The following is a 22119-nucleotide window of genomic DNA, read 5'->3' as shown; positions in this document are numbered from 1 at the left end:
GGACCAAATACCGGTTTGACAGTTTACTATGGTTTTAAAAAGTCAAGGTTTCAATACCGCTCATACTGAGCTGGGGGAATTCTCAGCAGGAGAGAGAGAGGAGGGATGAGCAGTTACGCATAGAGAAGGAGGGACGGAGCAAGGCAAAAGAGAAACTGTAAACACAAACACATTTTTTGCTTGGATGATTAGTGTGCAATGTCTTGTCTGGACAACGTGAGCAGCCCACGAGTCAGTTCTAAAAATAGCTCACCAGTGATGGGACACTGTAACTTACTAAGAAGAATTCAAATGGTCAACATGTATTAATCGCTTATTTAGAAACATACTTGTCTTTATGTACCAAGTACTCTATATTTATACTGTATTTTATCACTTAAAAACTGTTTGGTTAAAAAGAAAATATTTTTTTTAAGCTTAATTTAAATAATGTGACCCAACTTTTTGGGTAAATCGAATAGCCCAATTGAATTGGGTCAAACATGAATTGACAAATATTTGAGTTCTTTAACCCAAGAAGTCGGGTCAAATAAAATTAATAAATCAAAAAGCAACCTTTTTTTTTTCTTTCTTTTTGACCCTACCATCCATCCATCCATCCATCCATCCATTTACTACCGCTTATCCGAGGTCGGGTCGCGGGGGCAACAGCTTTAGGAGGGAAAGCCAGACCTCCCTCTCCCCAGCCACTTCAACCAGCTCAGCCGGCGGGATCCCAAGGCATTCCCAGGCCAGCCGAGAGACATAGTCTCTCCAGCGTGTCCTGGGTCGACCCCGGGGCCTCCCGCCGGTGGGACATGCCCGGAACACCTCCCCAGGGAGGCGTCCAGGAGGCCTCCGAACCAGATGCCCGAGCCACCTCAGCTGGCTCCTCTCAACGCGGAGGAGCAGCGGCTCGACTCTGAGTCCCTCCCGGATGACCGAGCTTCGCACCCTAGGGTTGACCCTACCTTTTTGTTTAAATGCAGAGACTGTTGGGTCGGTCCCATTTTTACCCAGTTTGGGTTCATTTTTCCCCAAATGTTTTTAGAGTTCATTATTTTATTTTTTATTGATTTTCTTCTGCAACAGAAGCATTTCAAGAACGTGGGACAATACTTGTTTTATTGTTATTCAAACAGTCTGTGGACATAAAAAAACAACATTTCGGTACATTACCTCACAGTATCAAAGGAATTCTATAGTGATTATATTGCACCATCAGCATCATTTTAGTGACATTATATGAATGGATGGATAGCATTAATGATCAAGTGGTGGTCTAGCGGGGACCTGGTGGGAGAGTGGGGGGGTGGCAGTTGGTGGCTGTTAAGAGTCCACAAATGAGGGATTATTGTTATGTATTAGTTTTCAACTGTTGTATGGCCATGGGGAAGAAACTCATGTCTCTGAATCTGAATGTCCTGCAGTGGAACCTTCTGCCAGAAGTCAGTATGGAAAACCTGGTGGAAAGGTCTGAGGAGAGGGTCATACACCTGAGCTCAAATTTTAGCTTCATAGCAAAAAATGTCAGTAGCCTACTTATTGTATGTATATTAGTATTTTTTTAAAATATTTTTAAAATTTCACCTTCCCCTACATTGTCAATAAGAGGCAGACTTTTGAGGAAGAATTGAATGAATCAATGGGCTCTTTGCACAGCTCAACTACTTCCTGAACTGAATACCACGTTTTTGTTTCCTGTCTTTCATGAGTGAACAAACTGATTAATCCAGGTGTGTCTGGCCAATGTTGTTGTAGTTACTGAGATCAGGCACACCTGGATTAATCAGCTTGTCCACTCATGAAAGACAGGAAATGAAGGACTGGTGTTGAGTTCAGGAGGTAGTGGATTTGTGCAAAGAGCCCATTTCATGATCTAAATTAATCTCGTCACACTTATCACATGATTATTTATTGAGCAATAGTTCAATATTGCTGATCTCCCACAAATGAGTTCACGTTCAACTGTTTGTGAGTGTGCGCGCATGGACCCCAGGGCAGGTTTACAATCAAAAAGGGGTTTCCACTATCACTATTTACACGATCAACAACACGGGAATGGTTGATAATAAACAATGAACATTTACATTCAGAACCAGAAAGACTTAGTTTGTAATGAAAATATAACAGGTAGAGTTTATTTTAATGTAAATGCTTCCTTTGTTACCCTTTTGGTTTTGGCATAATACACAATGCCAGTTCAGGTTTTGGCAGTCAAACTGATAGCTGAAGCGGGGTTCAACTTAACACATAATTATAATCAAGACAAATTTAAGCATTCCCCCCCCCATTCTGATCAAAGCTGTTTGATACTGACTGGTTGTGGTGTGGGGCGTGTTGAGTGTTTTGGTTTTCCCTCCCCAAAATGCTCATAAAACAGTTGGGGCTGACTGTCGTAAATGTTAAATCTGTTCAATATTTAGAATCTGAAATTCCGTGTGTGTGCTCAATACTATCCAAGTTAGTGCGAGCCACAATTGTGACGCAAAAGGAACAATAGTTGATGAGGAGGTTACCTGAAACGTACGCTGTTGACGGACACAAATAAAGGAGCCACTGGTTGTGGTGTGTGATTGCATAACGTGTCTGCCATGACATTCGCCAAAGCAAAAATGTCAAGGAGAAGGAGCCACATTATATTTACCAAATAAACTAACAGTTACTCTGGCTACTCCACTACTCTTTCATCTTTTTATTTTTGGTCAGTCTGGATGGCCTGTTGTACCATTGTTCCTCTTAGATTTTAATCTTTGTGGGTGCAGGCTTTTGATTTTGGGCAGAGATATCATTGAGCATTTAAGTACACACTAAAGCAGTAGTGCACACACTTGGCGTCCCTCCAATGTCATATAGGGACTTGCATATTTAAAAAAAAAAAATCCGTGTGAATGTAGCTGAGTACCATGCTTGAGCTGTGTTCACTGCAATTATACAAGAGTTTGGTTTGACCTAACTTAACCTGTAAACACACCACATAAATGTTGGCGAACTGTAAAAAAACAAAACAAACAAACAAAAACGAATCCGAGCTAGGTTGGCCATAAATTGTTGCATTGAACAAAACTTCATTTAAAGGGGGAATTTGCCATTTCTAATGTATACATATTTTTTACAGCTGTCATTATGAGTAACATGTCTCTACTTCCAATATCCATTGCATCGAGTACAATTAACTGTGTAGCACCAAACTTAATAAATGCAGGCAATAACTTAATAAATAAGTGCATACCAAGTTTCAGCCATGAATGTTATTTAATCCGAAGTGTACAACAAAAGTTAAGTCAGCAACAACAAACTAATATGTAAAAAGAAAAAAAAAAAACAACAACAAAAACCATCATGTTTCCTGGTCGCACATGTGAGTAGATGAAAAATGTACTTGCACTCTCAAATTTTTGGAGCAACATGACCATTTAAGGGCATCTGGAGACCTGGCTAAGTAAGTATGTGGATCATTCAGGGCTCTGCACTAAATTTTGCACTGGTAGCACTGATGCGACAAATTTGTTCAGTTGGTCGCGCCAGCAAAGGATTTGGTCGCACACTTTTATTTGTTCAGGTATATTATGGCCATATTTGCTGATGTAAAGTTGTCTTAATAGACAAACTGTTTGGTCTCGCATAAAGATTGACAGTGTTATAGATATTTTTTTAAGGTGTAAAAGGTGTAAAAAAAACAAAGGCATTTCTTTTATATGAACATTATTTTGTGCTACTTATTCAGGCCAACTCTTATAGTGTGGGAAGAGATGTGTCTCAACCGTATTCATACAAATGTATTCACAATTTTCAAGTATTTTTGAAATCCACAAATAAGTCTGCAATTTTCATGTTTTTTTTTTAAAATCCTTGTTTCAGTCACATCTTTTTTTGTGTGCTTTGTCCCACTGAGTTGAAGGAATCAAGCGAGACAAGCACATTGAATACACATTCTTTAATTTGTATTTAACTTTGTCCATGTCTTATCTTTACATTCTGCTCATCATTTAGAAAATTTATGAGTAATATGGGCTTGAATGTCATATTACTTTGGGGATTGTAGTGACTGATTATAACGATTCTTTACGTAACATTGGAGTTTTTACAACGTGGGTGAATTTGAAGGATTTTAAGGCAGTCCTTTCAGTTTAGGGTGTTCAGTCACAAGCCAGGAACCATCACGGCTCAAGCCTGCTCGTTCCACAAGTACAGAGAGTCTTTACGTCATGTGCTTATTCCCAACCAATGACGGCAAACGATGCGGAGAGTCATCAAGCAAAGATGAAGTGACGAGTCGTGCAGTAATTACAATTACAATGACAGGTGTGTAGATGATGCAGATATTTGTCGCACCATTCAAAGTGACCCGTAGCACAGTAATTGCGAGACAACTTGGAATTTGCAATGAGGCAAGTCCTCGGGCACTTATTTAGGAATTGAAAGCAAGAGGGAAGAAGCTATTAGGGTGTCTTCTGGTTTTCGTGTGCATAGTTTGATAGTGCTTACTTGAGCAAAAGAGCTGAAAGAGGTAGTGAGCAGGAATCGGAGGGTCTGAGAGATCTTGCCTGCTCTTGTCTTGGTTCTTGCAGCATGCAAGCTAAAGCTACCGAGTCACAATCTCACTGAATCGAACCAAATCAAATCATTCCGCTTTAAAACGTACAGTTCTGTGTAGTCCTCAAATTGTCTTTCATTGGAACAATGAAAAATCGGGATCATGATGAAAGTTTTGATAAACTGGCTTATCTATCTGTTCTGGATGGTCGCTGTGATAGTCGCTGCAGTCCTGTATAGTTTTTCTATTTCATTCACTTTATTTACCTTGTCAACCATATACAGTAAGTATCAATCCTCTTGTGTGTCCATGCCACTCTACTTTCTCCATCATCTGTTAGCATCTCATATCTACATATATTCCTTTTAAATGGTGCCAAAAATGTTCAGATGGAGACACAGTTGAGTAAACCGGGGTTTTCGGAACAAGCTGCCAAGCTTGGAATCCTAAACCTCAACCTCTGAAACAGTTCATTTATTAGCACTTTTTTTTTTTTTAAATTACCAGTACCTATATTGGTATACTATATAATAATTTGTCCATATTACACATCACTATGTCATTTTAAAATAACGTTACCAATTATTTCAGGAAGAGTTGTCAAATAAATAATCAGAATTATGAGAGAAGCATATTGATGGCTTTTCAAATCATTTTATCAAGGTCAAACTTTAATTAACTAAGCATAATTAACTTAATATTAGTGGGGATTTATGTGTATTATATTTGTGGCCATATGTATAATTTTTTTTACCTTGTTTGAATTGAAGACAATTAAAAAAGTATTGTCTTTGAAATAACCTGGAAAATGAATTAATTCACAAAAGTCGTAAATAAATGCAAAATTGCTAAATAAAAAAACAAACAAAAAAACCCTCTCACTGCAATTCTACCTGTAATTTCTATTTGTCCCTTGACATTCCAAACATTTCTGCAGTCACTGCAGTACGACTGCAGACATTGTGAAACGAGCAGAATCACAAATGGTGACTGTGTCACGCCGCCACCGGCGTGACGGCCCATGCTTTTATTTTCATAGTCATGTTTCCTGTTTTATTTTGATATTCTGATTCCCTTCTCACCCCAGGTCACTTGCCCTTCCTGCCGCTCCCTAATTACCGGTTCCCTCCCATGATTATCACCACCTGTCACCAATCAAGCCAGACAATAAAAACCACCTGCATTCTCCCCTCAGTGCCGAAGTGTCACATCTCAGTGCATGGAAGCGTCCTCACAGCCCTCGAAACACAGTCCTTGTTTTTTGCCTTGCCTTGCCTTGCCTTGCCTTGCCTTGCCTTGCCTTGCCTTGCCTTGCCTTGCCTTGCCTTGCCTTGCCTTGCCTTGCCTTGCCTTGCCTTGCCTTGCCTTGCGCCCTTAGTTTGCCCCTTGTTTTCCTCCCTAGTGGAGTGCTTTCTGTTGTTCCCGTTTTTGAGTGCCCTTTTTGTCTCTCCAGTTTGGAGCTCTTTTTGTTCACCCTTTTGTCCCTCTGTAAGAGGAGTTTTCTGTTCGTGCGAATAAACTGCAGCCTTTTGTGGCCAACTGTTTACCTGCGCCTGAGTCCTCCCCTTTCTCGTCGTGTCAGAGTGTGTGGATGATTGAACAAATGACATAGTATGGAGTGCTCCGTAAGCAGAATGATTTCAGTAAAGCATAAAAGAGATTCATTTTTGACACATATTTAAATATCACAAGGATGAGCGGCAAGCTCAGGAACCGATGAAATAGTGTAAATACATTTCCAACATTAGAGCACAGGGTCGAGCATTGAGATGGTGATGGTGGGTGTTAATATGTTAAATGGATGGAATGCTGCCGGGCAAGCTCATCCTGGAATGGAATGCAGACTTCCATCTGTGTAGCTCTCTGGTCAATGATGCAATTGTCCTCCACCAGTAAGCATTGACAAGAGAAACTGCTGGGTGTGGTAGCATCCGATTTTCAGAATTTTTCAATGGGCATCAGTCAACAGCCTAACACTAAATGGTGTTACTGTCCACTGGAATTACAGATTAGATTCCAGCGTTTACCAAAATCACTGCACATTGCAACCCCTGAACAGGTTTAAAGATTGCACATTGGATGATGTCTTCAGTATTCATATTTTCCTCAACAGTGTGAACTGTCTCTTATAAGTCTGAGGAACAGCTCTGAGTTTGCTCCATGGTGATACATTACCCAAGGTATTGTTTTCCTTTGCTGCCATAGAGACTGCCGACATGACACTTAGCGCTCAGGTGAAGGCCTCAGGTGGCTTTACGCTTCGCCACAGTTAACACCTGCTCAAATGGAGAGAGGATGAGAGCTGGCTGAAGTCAGTTAGGTTGCTGTATTTATTTGAAAAGTGTTATCCGTGGGTGTTGTCGACACATGGAGATGCTACAATTTGGTCTTTGTTGTGACTCCAGCTTGCGTTGCATCTCGATGCATATTTTTTTGTTGTTGTTATCTAAGGTTGGGCAGTTGTCACAGAAAAATACATGATATTAACATTTTATACCAATCTAAAAGTATTCTTGCTTTTTAAAAAGACAAATCTAACAATCAGATCATCTCACATTTTTTTCTGCAATCTTGTCAAATCTTGCTTCTTTATTAATTTATGGATGTAGGCAACTTATTTGGTGTGAAGGAATTGGGTGAAATTACTGTAAAACAATGCGCTTGATGGTACTGGCTCACTTGTTAGTCTCTGGTAACTTGACACTGTGCGCTCAAATTGGCTAGCTACAGACAGCCTCTGATTCTTGTGTGTGTGTGTGTGTGTGTACACATGCAAACACACGCAGCCAGGCTTTGAATCTGGAATACTGGTCATTCAGGTCAGATTGGTTCTGTTAGGTATGTGTCACGAGCACTTTTTATCTTCCACTCATGTGCAAACTCAACCACATGCTCTTTGTCTGCCCACATTTGTGTAACTGTGACAGTTCTGATGACCCAAAACTGACTGAATCTAAATCTATGAAAAACCACAAACAATGATACATGCATTTAATGATATTAAATTGTGTAATGCTTTCCCTGTTCATATTGTATCACTCTGTATGTTCTCACTATGTATGTTCAGTCACTCAGTGGATAAAATAAAGCAAGCATAACGGTTTGCACTAGGTGTTGAAAGATCGTCAGTAATGACTGATGATATTTGAACAATGACATTTACTAAATGCAGGGTTTTTCCTGTGTACAAAATTTAGAGGCGGCTATCTCTACAGAGATGCATGGAACACCTCTACAGGGAGGTATCTAGGAGGCATCCGAACCAGATGCCCGAGCCACCCCTCAAATTGTTCCTCTCAATGCGGAGGAGCAGTGTCTCAAATCTGAGTCCCTCCCGGATGGCTGAGGTTGTCATCTCGTCTCTAAGGGAGAGTCCGGAGACCCTGTGGAGGAAACTCATTTTGGCCGTTTGTATCCGGGATCTTGTTCTTTTGGTCACAACCCACAGCTCGCGACCATAGGCGAGAGTAGCGACGTAGATCGACCGCGTTTTGACTCAGCTCTTTCTTCACCACAAAGGACTGATACAGAGTCCGCATCACAGCAGAGGCTGCACTGATCCACCTGTTTATCTCCCGCTCCATCCTGCCCTCACTCGTCAACAAGACCCCAAGATACTTCTCCACTTGGGGCAGGATCTCATCCACAACCTGGCAAGGGCAATCCACCCTTTTCCGACTGAGGAACATGGTCTCGTATTTGGAGGTGCTAATTTTCAAAAGCACCACATCTGCAAAAAGCAGAGATGTAATGCTGAGGCCACCAAACCAGACCCCCTCAATGCTTCAGCTGTGCCTAGAAAATCTGTCTATAAGTTTAGAAACAGAATAGGTGACAAAGGGCAACCTTGGCAGATTACAACCCTCACAAATCCGACTTACTGCCGGCAATGTGGACGAAATTGACATTGGTCGTGCAGGGACCGAACAGCCCGTACCCCATACTCCTGAAGGACCCTCCTGAGCACTCCCCGAGGATCACGGTTCTCCAAATCCACATGTAGACTGGTTGGGCGAAGCACACTGCTCCTCCTGAATCAGAGATTGGACTTCTCGGCGGACCCTCCTCTCTAGCACCCTTTAATTGACCTTACCAGGGAGGCTGAGGAGTGTGATCCCTCTATAGTTGGAACACACCCCTTGGTCCCCCTTCTTAAAAAGGGGGGCCACCACCCTAGTCTGCCAATCCTGAGGCACTGTCCATGATGTCCATTCGATGTTGTAGAGGCGTGTCAACCACAACAGCCACACAACATCCAGAACCTTTAGGAACTCCAGGCGGATGTCGTCGACCCCCGGGTTTTACAACCGAGGAGATTTTTAACAACCTCGGTGACTTCAACCCCAGAGATAGGAGAGCCCACCTCAGAGTCCCCAGACTGCTTCCTCCAAGGAAGGTCGAATTGAGGAAGTCTTTAAAGTTATTCTCCCCACTGACTCACAGCGTCCCGAGTCGAGGTCACCAGCACTCCATCTCCACTATACATACACAGTGTCAATGGTGCACTGCTTTCCTTTCTTGCGGATTTTGGACCAGAATTTCTTCAAAGCCGTCTGGATGTCAAAAGAAAAGAAAAGCATAAAAAAGGGAAGGAAGTCCATGGTCTTATGTGGCCCCAAAGTTGCACTGATGAAAAATGGTGGCCCCCTCCATCATTGAAGTTGCCCATCCCTGCTTTAGTAACTACAAGTTGGACATGTGAAGTGTTGAAACAGCAGCTGGCATTCAGAGGAGATGACGCAGGCTTTTGAAACTGCAGGACAGAGTGAGCGGGAAAATGTAACCAGTCAGTAGTCATGTAGTGACTATGAGGTGATGGAGGTAACGTTACCTGCCTTCAGCTCTGGGGATTGATTAATAGCAGTGATACTAATCATTCGCCATTGCTCAAGAGTTGTCTCAACATCTTGCCGCCACAGCGCCTTGTTTTAATAATTGAGCAAATTTTCAAGGCTGAGTTGTGGATTAGTGCAATTGCCCATATTAGGCATCATCATATTTGAGATGTTTTTGTGAAAGGTGTGTTGAAAAGCTGCATATTAGTCTGAATTGAAAGAGGTACATACATTAGTGCAACATGTGATGAAGCATTATAAAGGGCTGATGAAAAATTAAAAAAAGTGTTCCTTGTAACATATCAAAGTTCCTTGAATCATATATTAACCGTTACCAGCCTCATCGTTATTATTTTATGTTCCTAAACCATGAAGAAATGCTGCCATTATTCATGAATACTTGTAACCAAATAAACCGTACGTTTCTAAAAACAAGGTTGTGCAAGTGCATCACATTCATTCATGAATGACAGAACACGGGACTGTTGTTGCATGTGTGTTGTGACCAGCACAGAGACATTATATTGTTCCCATAACTCAAATGCTCAAATTTCGTGCCAAAACCTTTGCACCTATCTAATCATCTCTTTTCAGGAGGCCCCAAAAACAGCTTGTTTGTTCGACCTTTAACATTGCATCATCAAAGAGAACAACACAGTATGCAAATGAGTATCTTAACGTGTTTATACAACTCTGTGCGAGTGGAGATCATTTGAAAAGAATTGTTTGTTATGACAACAACATTTCAGCCATGGCAGTGATGAGGCGTGATGTGTATCTGCTTCCACCAAAAATCATTATTCTGTATCTTATGTCATGACCCACCACCATCATCATCATCATCATCATCATCATCATCATCATCATCTTCATAGTTTTACATGTTACAATATGACATAAAAGAAACACAAGTCGGTGAGAATGTCAGTATTTAATGACACATATCGATTTCAGAATGATTATGCATTAAAATGTGTCCACTCATTATTTAGCATTTGGGACCACGCTACAGATCTGCACAAATGAACAATTGGATCCATTTCCATTTTCCATTAAACTCATACATACCACACCAATAAGTAATTTATTAAAGAGGCACCTTCAAGGTTGATGGTGCAACATTGGTGGCAATAGGAAAAAAACTGTGCAAGTAGGTGTAGAAGAAAATGAACCAATCCTGCCAAAGCACTGAAACATTTGTGACAAAGTTTATAAATGGCATATCCTTATATTTAATTTCACAGTAGTGGTAATGGGGAATGAGGTCCAAATCCACCCCCCCACCCCCGCACCAACCCCCCCGACTCCTTTGTGCGTTTTTTGTTGATGATCCCAAAATCATTTGTGAGCAGACAAACTTTATGAAAACCATAGTTTTACTAAAACAATATAGAACAGTTTGATATATTTTCCTCCATTTACTGCTGATATTACTGTTCAAGAATGCTAGAAAATAAAGCTAATTAGACATCATAAACCAAAAACAGTAAAAGCACTTTACTACTATTTCCCTCTTGGAATTGAAGTGTAAAACTTATGTTTTGGATCAAATACTTCTGGAAACATAAATGTACATTGTGTGAGATTGATGATGTGCAGATTTTAAACTTCCCTCCCGACTTTGTTTTAAAAGATAACAGTGCTACTTGTATCCTTAACTCATTTGCTCCCAAAAATGTATAAATATGTTCTATTTAAAATATTGCCAGTGTCCCAAAGACGTATTTATACGTTTTTTGTGTGTGTTTTTTTGTTGTTGTTGTTGTTTTTTAAACACTAGAATATACAGAAGGCTTTGATGCAGGCTCTGAACTGGAGGACGGTTGAAGCAGTGGTAGTTACTACAAAAAACGGCCAGCAGGTGGCAGCAGAGTATAAGAGATCAACCAGGGCCATATTGCAACAAGCTGTTTTTTTCCACAGTTTTCAACAGGTGTGAATAATGATGAAACTTAGCTATATTCTAATGCTAATTGCTGCAAAATGGAAACAGATAAAACATACTTTTTTTTCCTGATGAAAGAAGAGACTCTAATCTTTTTTTTTGGTGGGTTCCATGTTTTTATAGCAATAGAACACAATATTCTGTGGGCCTTGCAAAATCAGTCAAAATCCAGTAAAGCAGCCAACAGCGAATGGGGTTGCTTCAGTGAAAATGGCTGCGAGTGAATTAGTTAATATATGACAGTAGACATTTGACACTTTGACGATAATAATAGTAATATTTCAGTTAAAGAGCCTCTGTGTAATGGTGTATTAACCATTACAGGAACATGAAAAGGATAGCTGATATTTACCAATGCTGTGAATTCAGGGCAGCCGTGTCATAAAGCTTGAGTGGTGGTCTGTACTTTGTAAAGTCACTTGTGTAGTCACTTGGATTCGTACTTGGTGCACAGTTTTCTTTTCCAGCATTCATTGATGAAATTAATCCATCAAAATTCAGTCCTCCTCTGCCCTCAGTGGCCTAGTGCAGTGTCAGTGTTGTGATGGTACCAGGCCACATCACCAGCTCCTTTTTCTTTTATAGTTCTACTCCTTCTCAGCACAGAAACGCCAGTGTTGTTTCTGACTCCGCCCCCTCCATAAGTCCTTCTCATTGACCTTGTTCTAGCCAGTAATGTTATCATGCAAGATTATTCATTGTTCTTTTCCCCCCTCAAGCCAGAAAAGTAAATGTACTGTATGTTGCGAAGTTAACCGGTATGCGGTATTCGTTTCTTAGTCACTTATTAACCAAACATCACACACACGGAGAAATGCAGTCACGGTTTAAAAAAAAAAAAAAAAATCTCCAGTGAAACTTTGATAGTTAAGGACAGAGTAAGAAGCACATTACAATGATTGCCGTCATTCCTAATCTGACAATGGGCCACCCGGCCATGTGCGGGGTTTCACTTGTTACCTCACAACTGAAGAGTGTGCCGAAGCACTCCTTGAATGCCAACCAACAATTGGTTACTGAACACCCTCCACCTGTTTGCCTAATGACTAATATTTGGCTGTAAAGACAAACTAGGCACACATTGTCATCCGAATAGGCCTTAATGTCCTTAAAAAGTGTCTAAATGATGGTAGCTCTGAATTGTAGAGTGGCTGTTTAGCTTTTTGCCAGAAGTCAAGCAAAGATCTGTCTTCAAAATTATCTGTCCTAAAGTGTGTTTGCATCCACCTATTTTTATTCGAATTTTCAAGAAGTGCACAAATAAAGCAGAGTGGAAATCGACACCCTATTAAAATAATCGCCGAAGTCTTTTTTTCCATTTTTTTTCAGAAAACATAAAAAATTGAACTATTTGAATCATGAGGAGATGATTTAGACAAAAAAAATAATTGAAAAAAAAAAAAGACAAAAAAAACAAACCCTAAAAATTAACATAGCTACATATTGACATAGAGAGTCAACACTTTTTGTTTTGTTTTTTTAATTTAGGATATTGGCCTGTGTGGGATTCTTTCCGTATTTTGGATAAACATTGAAGGTGTGATGTTACTTGACTCATTGAACAATTTTCAGCAGTGAATAGTTAATATTTTGTCCAGAATGAATTTCATAACTTCGTTATTTTTCATGTACAATTAATACCTTTAAAAAATTATTTTTTGTACTTGCTGTCGACCGATGATAACATCACCTGTGCTGAGGAAGTGGGGAATGGCCAAACATGGCCTAACTGTTTTCTGGGTTTGGTCAGTAAACTGAGCCATGATTGATTATGACCTACTTCCTCAGCACAGGTGATGTCATCATCAGTCGACAGCAAGTAGAAAAATTACTTTTGAAAGGTACTAATTGTATATGAAAAATAAATAATATTAACTTTTTTACTGCTGAAAATAACTCAATGAGTCAAGTATCCCTTTAAGTTTAGATTGACTTTGTTTGTGTTTTATCTGTAAACCTAATCTGAGTGTACTTTGCAGGAGGAATTTTGTTTGTATAGATATTGTAGTGTTTTGTTAGACTGCAGAAAGCCATGCTTATCGTGCAATATGCATACGTGAACGGAAGCTCATGGTAAGCAAATCAGTTAGTGGGGTTGTGCATACACTGCATAGTCACATAAGCCAAATGGAAAACAAATAAACAGAAAACAAAAAAGCTCTTAATTAAAGGTATATTCAGTCTGAAGGTTAATGATTCATTTGTGTCTTTTGTCGTCCATCACCTTTTAGCACAGGGACAAAATGAGTTTAGGCTCTGTTCACACATAATCACCAGTTTAGATTTTTTGTGAAATCAGGTTTTATTTTATGATATAGTACATTAGGTGAAATTGCCCATAAAAATGTTTGGAATTTCTGTATTTTGCATGAATTGACCATGACCTGATCTAAGGCACACTGAATTGAACACAGATTGCTTTCAGAACCCATGCCACAATGTTCTTGTGTGATTTATTTATTTATTTTTGGTAATCTTTCATGTTCCATTTGAAATGTCTTAATAGTGTTGGGCTTTCATATTTCTCTGAACTCCTTTTACCTTATGAACGCATGCTGAGGTCCTTTTAATGATGAGTCATTCCAAAAGTCAGGACACGTGGGCTCAGTAAGGCATCTTTTCAGTTTTACGGCCCCCGTTTATTTCAGGGCTGCAGAGAATGTTCTACTTTTTAAAACCAGACTCAAGACCTACCTTTTTAATGTAGTTTAGTTTTAACTAATAATTATTTATATGAAGAGAGCTCTACAAATTTTATTGACTGATTAATTGATGTTCTTTTATCATGTTTGCAGGATAATTAAGTTTTTGTGTACTTTTTTATTGTATTATTTATTGTATGTTTTTTATTTGCAGACATTTATTAAAACTCATTCACTGCCAGTCATTATAGAAAATTTTTACATTTCCAATACTCACGTGATATTCCATTCAATAATTATATATAAACCGAATCTACCAAATAACAGAATAGACTCCCTACTTTTTGTCCCGTCCCGTTCTTTTATAATTGACAGCAGAAAAATGTAGGTTTGCCAAAATACAGCCATTTCTCCCATGGACTCTGAAACTGTGTTTATTTCCTATAAAATGGGGCTCTGATGTCATCTACCGGTGGTTGGGCATCAGTAAAGTTGTTTCCAAGTTTGATATTTACAGTGGAGCATGCTCAGATTCGCCCCCATTTAGCACCGCTCTAAAAAATACAATTGACAAGTATACTTGTCAAAGGCAGTGAATGAGTTAATTTGCCTGTTCAAAACTTCTACCACTATAATGCTGAAATTATGCAAATCACAAACGGGGAATGGAAAACAGAAAGCAAAACTTATGAGTATCATTTGCTTACTGTGCTACAAAGTAGAAACAAATATTAAAATCAAATCAGATTTTTGTAAGAAAAATCTGAGAGCTTATTTTAAGGATCTGATCACATTTTCCGAACGAAGCTGTCCAAATGCTGTTGTACTTTTTCCAGTCTACTGTTTGTAAAATTCAAGTCAACCATTTGATTTGGAGGTGTTCTCTAAAAGAAGGGGCCAAACTGAGAAGACATCAATTCTATAGTATTTGTGAAGTTGAAGTTGAGACTTCCACATTTTATTGTTCGCTTTAATACTGTACTGATAAATGTGCCTCCTAAGTCAACAACTCATAAGAGCATTAATGGAACATTTCACATTTTACTCGTTGTGAAATGAAAAGCACAGTAAATAAGTCATGGCAGCATAATCAGGACAAAATACATGAATGAATATTTTAACCCGAAACCGTTTTGAGGTGATATTGATGACAACTGGTTGAAACCACAGTGGGCTGTATTGACAATCTCTGTTGCATTTTTTTTTTTTTTTTTTTTTGCCATTACATTTTGGTGCATTCTAAAATCACCAGTTCCAGAAGGTAATGGAAAATGTGGTTCCTCTGCAGGTAGAGGTGTGTACATCAATGTGTTTATTTTCTTTTGTTAATTTCACAAATCACCATTTCCTATACCACCTCAGAAAGGCAATCACATTTATGCCTGACGACAATTAAAAAGGGTTATGAAAGGTCACGTTTCCACACTCAGTACGTCTCAGACTGTTATTCTCCACATAGTAACGGGGGAGATCAATAAATTTGACAATATATTGTCAATTATTTGCTTGTCTTGTATGACTACATTACACTATACACACAACTTTGGACTTCACTAGTGGCCATTTCTTTAAAAAGCAATGATGTATCTAGTGATTTATTTCTTTTCTTTCTTTTTTTTAAATGACATTTTGGAGACTGTGAATGTGACAGAACTCCCCAGCTAACATTCAGGACAGTTCATGTGCACCTGTCCGCGTCTACGCTACAAGTGTAAGGCACTTGCATGAAGTCACCACCTTTGGCTAATTGAAACACTGCATCAACTTGATAGAAACATCACGTGTGCAATGTAGCATGGTACAAACAATAACACATGGAGAGTGAAAGTACTTTTACTTTTCATTTTAACTTTCTGTTAATCAACTTTTGTTGTTTTCCGTTATTTCCTCCAGAATCTGAGGCAGAGGAGGAACTCCAGTAAACAGACAGAGGAAAAAACATCCTTAGCGGCAGAGAAAGACGACGACCAGAATGCTCCATACAATCTCTGCAGCTCCGTGGACCTTGAAAACGTATGAAAACTACTTTGTGTTCTCGATTCTTCGTTGTGTCCCATTAATGAATGACTCTTGACCTGAGGGGTAGCTCACTTCACCTTTCATCTGACTTTTTGAATATAAAACGCCGGATTGCATGAAGTTGTACAAAGTGGCCAGTGACCGAGTGTGTTTAAGTGGACAAGGGGTAAATGGTCATCAGGTCATTCACCTTGCCTTTCTCCATTACTGCCCCTGTTTGTTTTTAGTTGTTGTTTTAGTACACTCTGGACTACCATCATGCTTCCCAACTGCTATAAAGCCAAGCTACATGTCACAAGTGGAGCAAAGATAGATTTACTTGTAGTAAGCAAAAACTGATTTTTGTATTAAGTGAAATTGGACAATTTCAAAACAGCATACATAATGTCCGGCCCCTATCATAATACTAATAGGCTGGGTTTTCATGTCTTTTCAAAACAAGGTCAGCTGTGCTTTTATTGTATTTCACTGAGACGTGTAATACTTTTCAAGGAGGTGAATGTATTCAATCCCACCTGTTTCTTTTTGTCTTCTACTCTTGTCAATATTAGACATAGAACCCAGCATAGTTATCATTGTTCTTATGAACCAACGCATAAGGCTGGCATTCCGGCCATTCAGGATAAATATTTACCAGTGGTGGCTGAAAAAGTCAGGCGGGTAATGACGTTCTTGCAGTCGGGGGAGAGGGCATGGCTCCCTTGTAAAAAATTTTTTTTTCCTCCCCATAATACACCTTTAAAGTAGGGCTGGGCAATATATTTTAATTTTATATTTATTTTTGGATAAATAAACAATTAACAGTTTTTTATATTTATTTTTATATTAATTTTATTTTAATTTATTAGATTGAAATCAATTAACGAATGGCTGACTGAAAAAAATGAGATTTTATTTTTTGGCCCTATTGTCTAACCCTGCTTTATTAAAGCTGAAAAAGTGACATTAGCATGCATCCTGTAAGACATTCCTGTTAGAGGGGATCATTTCTTGCCTTGACAACCCAATGCTGTTCATTGCGGCACATACAGTGGACAAATTTGATCCCCTGCTGATGTTGAAAGTTTTCATACTAAGAAATAAATAAGTTAAGTTAAGAGTCTCAGCTTTTCTTTTTTTTATGTCAGCTTTATTTTAACAGTGCTAGAAAGAATATCATCCATCCATCCATCCATTTTCTTGACCGCTTATTCCTCACAAGGGTCGCGGGGGGTGCTGGAGCCTATCTCAGCTGGCTTTGGGCAGTAGGTGGGCTACACCCTGAACTGGTTGCCAGCCAATTGCAGGGCACACAGAGACAAACAACCATCCAGGAATAAAAATATATTGCATTTCATTGAGGGAAATAAGTACAGTATTTAACCCCCGAGCAAACCATGATTTAATACTTAATGGTAAAACCCCTGTTGGCAAGCACAGCAGTCAAATATTTCTTGTAGTTGCTTACTAGGTTGGCAGATATATTAGGAGTAATTTTAGTCCACTCTTTTCTGAATATCATCTCCAAAAGTTTTGAGACTGGTGTTTGAAAAATTATTTAAATACTTATTTCCTCTCAATGAAATGCACATTATTTTTGTTTTTTGTTTTTTTTATTTCATTTACTTTTGAAAAAAAAAAAATATTCCTGATATTCTTTCTATCACTGTTACAATGAAGCTGCTATAAAAATGTGAGACTGTTCATTTAGTTCTACAATTGGCTGGCAACCAGTTCAAGTTGTACCCCGCCTGCTGCCCATAGCCAGCTGGGATAGGCTCCAGCACCCCCCCCCCCCCCCCCCCCCCCCCGCGACCCTTGTGAGGAGCAAGTGGTTCAGAAAATGGATGGATGGATGTTCATTTATTTCTTAGTATGAAAACTTTCAAAATAAGCGGTTGATCAAATACTTATTTCCTCCACTGTATATGTATGATGCTCATTTAGCATGACAGTAAGCTGTATGAAGCCACGTAATCTCTTGGAAACCCTAACCTTGTCAAAACTAAACAAACATCCTACTTGTAGTCTTACAAAAGCAGCTATTGCGCTCATATAAAACACTCATTTTCAGTCTGACGTAAGGGAAACCAGTTTGTCAGGTCATTAGCTTTCATCACCTTAGTTTTATTTTCACTCATTGATATGTAGGATAAGGATATGATTTCTTATTGTTTGTTTTTTATACTATAAACATTTAAATGTTCAAATGGGCAGACCATGGGTAAAGTAGTAGTTATAAGAATTTATAATAATAATAATAATAATAATAATAATATAAAAATTAGCTGGACAGAATTATATCAGTTTATCAAAAATAATAATAAATAATTGTATTGCAAGCTCCTTTAATTTGTAATTAAACTCACCTGCTGCCAGCAACAGGTGCTGGCTATTTAGAAATGATACGTGCAACCAGTTAAAATGTGGGAACGTGACTCACCTTTTTGTGTTGTGTGTCTTTGTGTGGCACATTGCGCATGGAGAACATAAATGGCGTTGTCATAGGATTTGAAAGCCAAGCTTGTGCTTAAGCACGGTTCCACACTATTTTCAAGCTAGCTGTTCTATCACAGTGGCGTCTAGTCTTTCTAAGTTATGGTGTATTTTTATTTATTTATTTATTTATTTATTTATTTATTTATTTATTTATTTATTTGTTTATTTTCTCCCCAACTCAAACATTTGTTCACATAAGTTTTGATCCGTCATTGCTTTTGCGTGCACCTGTTCGTACTCGTAGCTTCTCAATTTGGATTAACCTGAAGCATTTCCGTTGGTGTTGCAAAACTTCCACGGATGTGATTTAGCAAAATGATGTCGTTACATGTCCCGTATGTGAATGTGTAAAGAGTTGAATAAAAATAGTATCATTCAGTTTGAATGAAACCGGTTTGGACGGCCCACTCAAAAAGTTGCACGGCCGGTCCGGCCACAATTCCTAATGTTCTGGTGCCACCTGCTGGTGGCTAAGTGAAATAACTCCCTGATATCACGCATGGTGTGGTTCTGTCAGGATTTGGTAGACTGGAGGAAGCCGCTGGCGTGGCAGGTTGGCCACTTAGGAGAAAAATATGACGCCTGGGTTCATCAGCCGGTCGACAGGCCCATCAGACTGTTTGGAAATGCTTTCCTTGAGGCCAGCACCAAGACTTCCTGGTAAGACGAAGTAATTATATTATAATGCCAAATTCCTTTTTGAATGTTCAGTAGAGAATGTGATGAAAACTTCTTGGATTCTAATTCAACATCACACTTTCATGTAAAACAGGTACTGGGTGCCAGTTGTGTGGCTTCCTCTTGTGTGTTATCTTAGTTGGTCCTGCTACACCACCCTGGCAACGGGCACAACCAGAATACGTATCACCTCAGGTAACACATATTCATTTACTATTCAAAAATGCCACACATTCTCTAATCATGACATAATCACTTATCTTATGCTGTACATGATCATCATTGTTTTTAATATTGTGGCTGTGTGTGTGTCCACAGACTTGTCATTCATGGTCCATAAGTACAGTTTCCCACTGCTCTTCATGATGGGCTGGTTCTTGTGGTCATTCATCGAGTACTGCATCCATCGCTTCGTCTTTCACATGAAACCACCTGCTCATAACTACTACCTCATCACGCTACACTTTCTCCTGCATGGACAGCATCACAAGGTACGAACAAACGGAAGCATCGAAACACTACTTTAATTGGTGCCTCACATGATATTTGCGCAGTATTCATAACGTGCATGTGATTATTTATCTTCATAAATATGTTTGTGGTGCTTGTAGTGAGGGACAAGTGAAGCTTCATGAAGCACTTTTGCTATTTTTGACTCATGTAGTTGGCACTCTTGCTATAAAGATGCAGTGGAAATGTAGTCAATTGGCATTGCGCTCATCTAGCATTCCAAGACTACCATCAAGAGGAGGAAAAAAAAATATTGCAACTGCTTCATGAAGCTGCATTTTCCCATCACAAGCTGTCTCTTTCTCCCAGCACAATTTTTGTAAAGACAATATTTTAGCAATGATAGCAATATCGCAATAGAGGGATTATTATGAAGTAGATATATTTCGGAAAAAATGTGCCATGATACATCCCACGCTCTATCAAATGATGGAACTTTTGTAGAGATGCATTAATTCTTATAATTAATTTATTATTATTATTATTATTATATTATTTTTTTTATTTTTTTTACATATATTTTATATTTATTTATATATTTATATTTGATATATTGTATTTTTATTATATTTATTATTTATTACTATTATTATATATTATTCTCATAATTAATACATTAATGTATTCCAAACATAAATATGACCATAATAAATGTTATAGTCACCCTCTTAAAATTATATATATATATATATATATATATATATATATATATATAATTATTAATTCAATCTCTGGTGTAATAACCTTATTTATTGATTGAATTATTTTTTATTTTATTATCTGTTCTTATTACTGCTGGACATGTAAATTTCCCAGAGGGAGCCATCCCAAAGGGATAAAGTTAAGTCTAATCTATGTCCTGTAATATTGCCATCATTAAATATTCAAAGCAATGATGTTTTTATTTATTTTAAGGTAGAAGAAAAGGATTTAGCTACAGATCACAACATAAATGACTTACATTTAATCTATAAGAAATGAATTTCATTTTAAAAGGTTGAACCTGACTTTGTTTTGCTCATCTTTTAACACGAGATAGCAACGTAAAATGATTGTCTACACAAATATCATGATGTCATCAAAGCGCTTCTTCTATATTTTATATTGACTTCAACAGAATTATAATTTTTCTGTCTTACTTAGATAATTTTGAGTACTCAATCCCTAGAATTGTAAGTAAATTAACTTTAATCGTCAATGACCTGCTTCCCCAGTCTCCATTCGACGGTTCTCGGCTGGTCTTCCCTCCCGGTTTGGCCGCCTTCGTGGTTGGAACTTTCTACACAGTCCTCAATAACTTGCTGCCGGAAATTGTGGGGATGTCCGTGTTTGTGGGTGGATTGGGCGGCTACGTCGTGTACGATATGATCCACTACTACCTTCACTATGGCTCGCCAAAGAAAGGCTCGTACATGTACGGCTTGAAGGCCTACCACGTCAAACATCACTTTGAGCACCAGAGAGCAGGTGGGCACCACACAAATTCCACTTTCAGTTGAATTATGCTGCTTTTTTTTAGTGTGCTATACGGGCTCTCTCTAGTGGTATACTACTAGACAACTTTTTTTCCCCCCCGCAAGTAATATTTACTTGAAAAAAACTAGTAAAGGTTTTTTTGTTTTTTTTTTAACCCAAAAATTCAAAGTAAATTTTACAAGGAGAGTTTTGAGTACATTTTTACCAGTTTATTAACTCATTCAAATCCAAAGACGTGTAAATACGTTTTTTAATACTTGACCTTCATTGACCAAAACGTATTTGTTTTTTGTTTTTGTTTTTATGCAAGAGCATACAGAAGGCTTTGATGCAGCTTCTGATATAAAGAGGTGGCTTAAAGCAATGGTAGTTAACGGCCAGCAGGTGGCAGCAGAGTATGAGATCAGCTTGGGCTATATTGCAGTTCTTTTTGACAGTTTTCACCAGGAATGTAAATGTTGATGAAATTTAGCTGTATTCTAACGTTAAATGCTGCAAAACAGAAACAGATACATATATATATATATTTCCTAATGAAAGAAGAGACTCTAATCTTTATTTTGGTAGGTTCCTTGTTTTTAGAGCAGTAGAACTCAATATTCTGCGGGCCTTGCAAAATCAGTCAAAATCCAGTAAAACAGCTGGGAGTTAAGAGGGTTGCTCCAGTGAAAATGGCTGGGAATGATTGAGTTGAAGAAAAAAAAGAAAAGAAAAATCTATTCAAGGGTTGAGGAACTAACCCACAACCTTCAGTTTGGGAGACAACCACTCTACCACCTGAACCGTTCCGATCCTGCTGTCTCTTAGTATATTGATGGTGTGAGGCGGAATCGTTGTACCTCTAGACCAGTTTTTGGTCTTATTTTCGACACACTAGCGATATTGCAGTATAGTGGCAAACAGAAAAAGTGACATGGCTCAGGTGATAGAGTAGCCCAAGCTGAAGGTCACGAGATCGTCCTTCAATGCTTTAGTAACTTTTTTTTTAAAATTTTTTTTATTTATTTTTATTTTTTTTAA

At 38.5% G+C, this 22119-nt stretch overlaps 1 protein-coding gene across 2 annotated transcripts in view; it reads left to right on the top strand.

Moving 5' to 3' along the window:
- Positions 1-22119, top strand: part of fa2h (fatty acid 2-hydroxylase) — a 33902-nt gene that overhangs the window by 8153 nt on the left and 3630 nt on the right. For both annotated transcript variants that reach the window (XM_077516419.1, XM_077516418.1), the window contains 5 exons: positions 15832-15951; positions 18953-19095; positions 19208-19308; positions 19432-19604; positions 20838-21090. In XM_077516419.1, the coding sequence (XP_077372545.1) occupies positions 15832-15951; positions 18953-19095; positions 19208-19308; positions 19432-19604; positions 20838-21090 (790 nt within the window). The remainder of the gene's footprint in view (positions 1-15831; positions 15952-18952; positions 19096-19207; positions 19309-19431; positions 19605-20837; positions 21091-22119) is intronic.

Source organism: Festucalex cinctus, chromosome 3, assembly GCF_051991245.1.
Source record: "Festucalex cinctus isolate MCC-2025b chromosome 3, RoL_Fcin_1.0, whole genome shotgun sequence".
NCBI classification, from domain to species: domain Eukaryota; kingdom Metazoa; phylum Chordata; class Actinopteri; order Syngnathiformes; family Syngnathidae; genus Festucalex; species Festucalex cinctus.
This window is presented reverse-complemented; position numbering and strand designations above follow the sequence as displayed.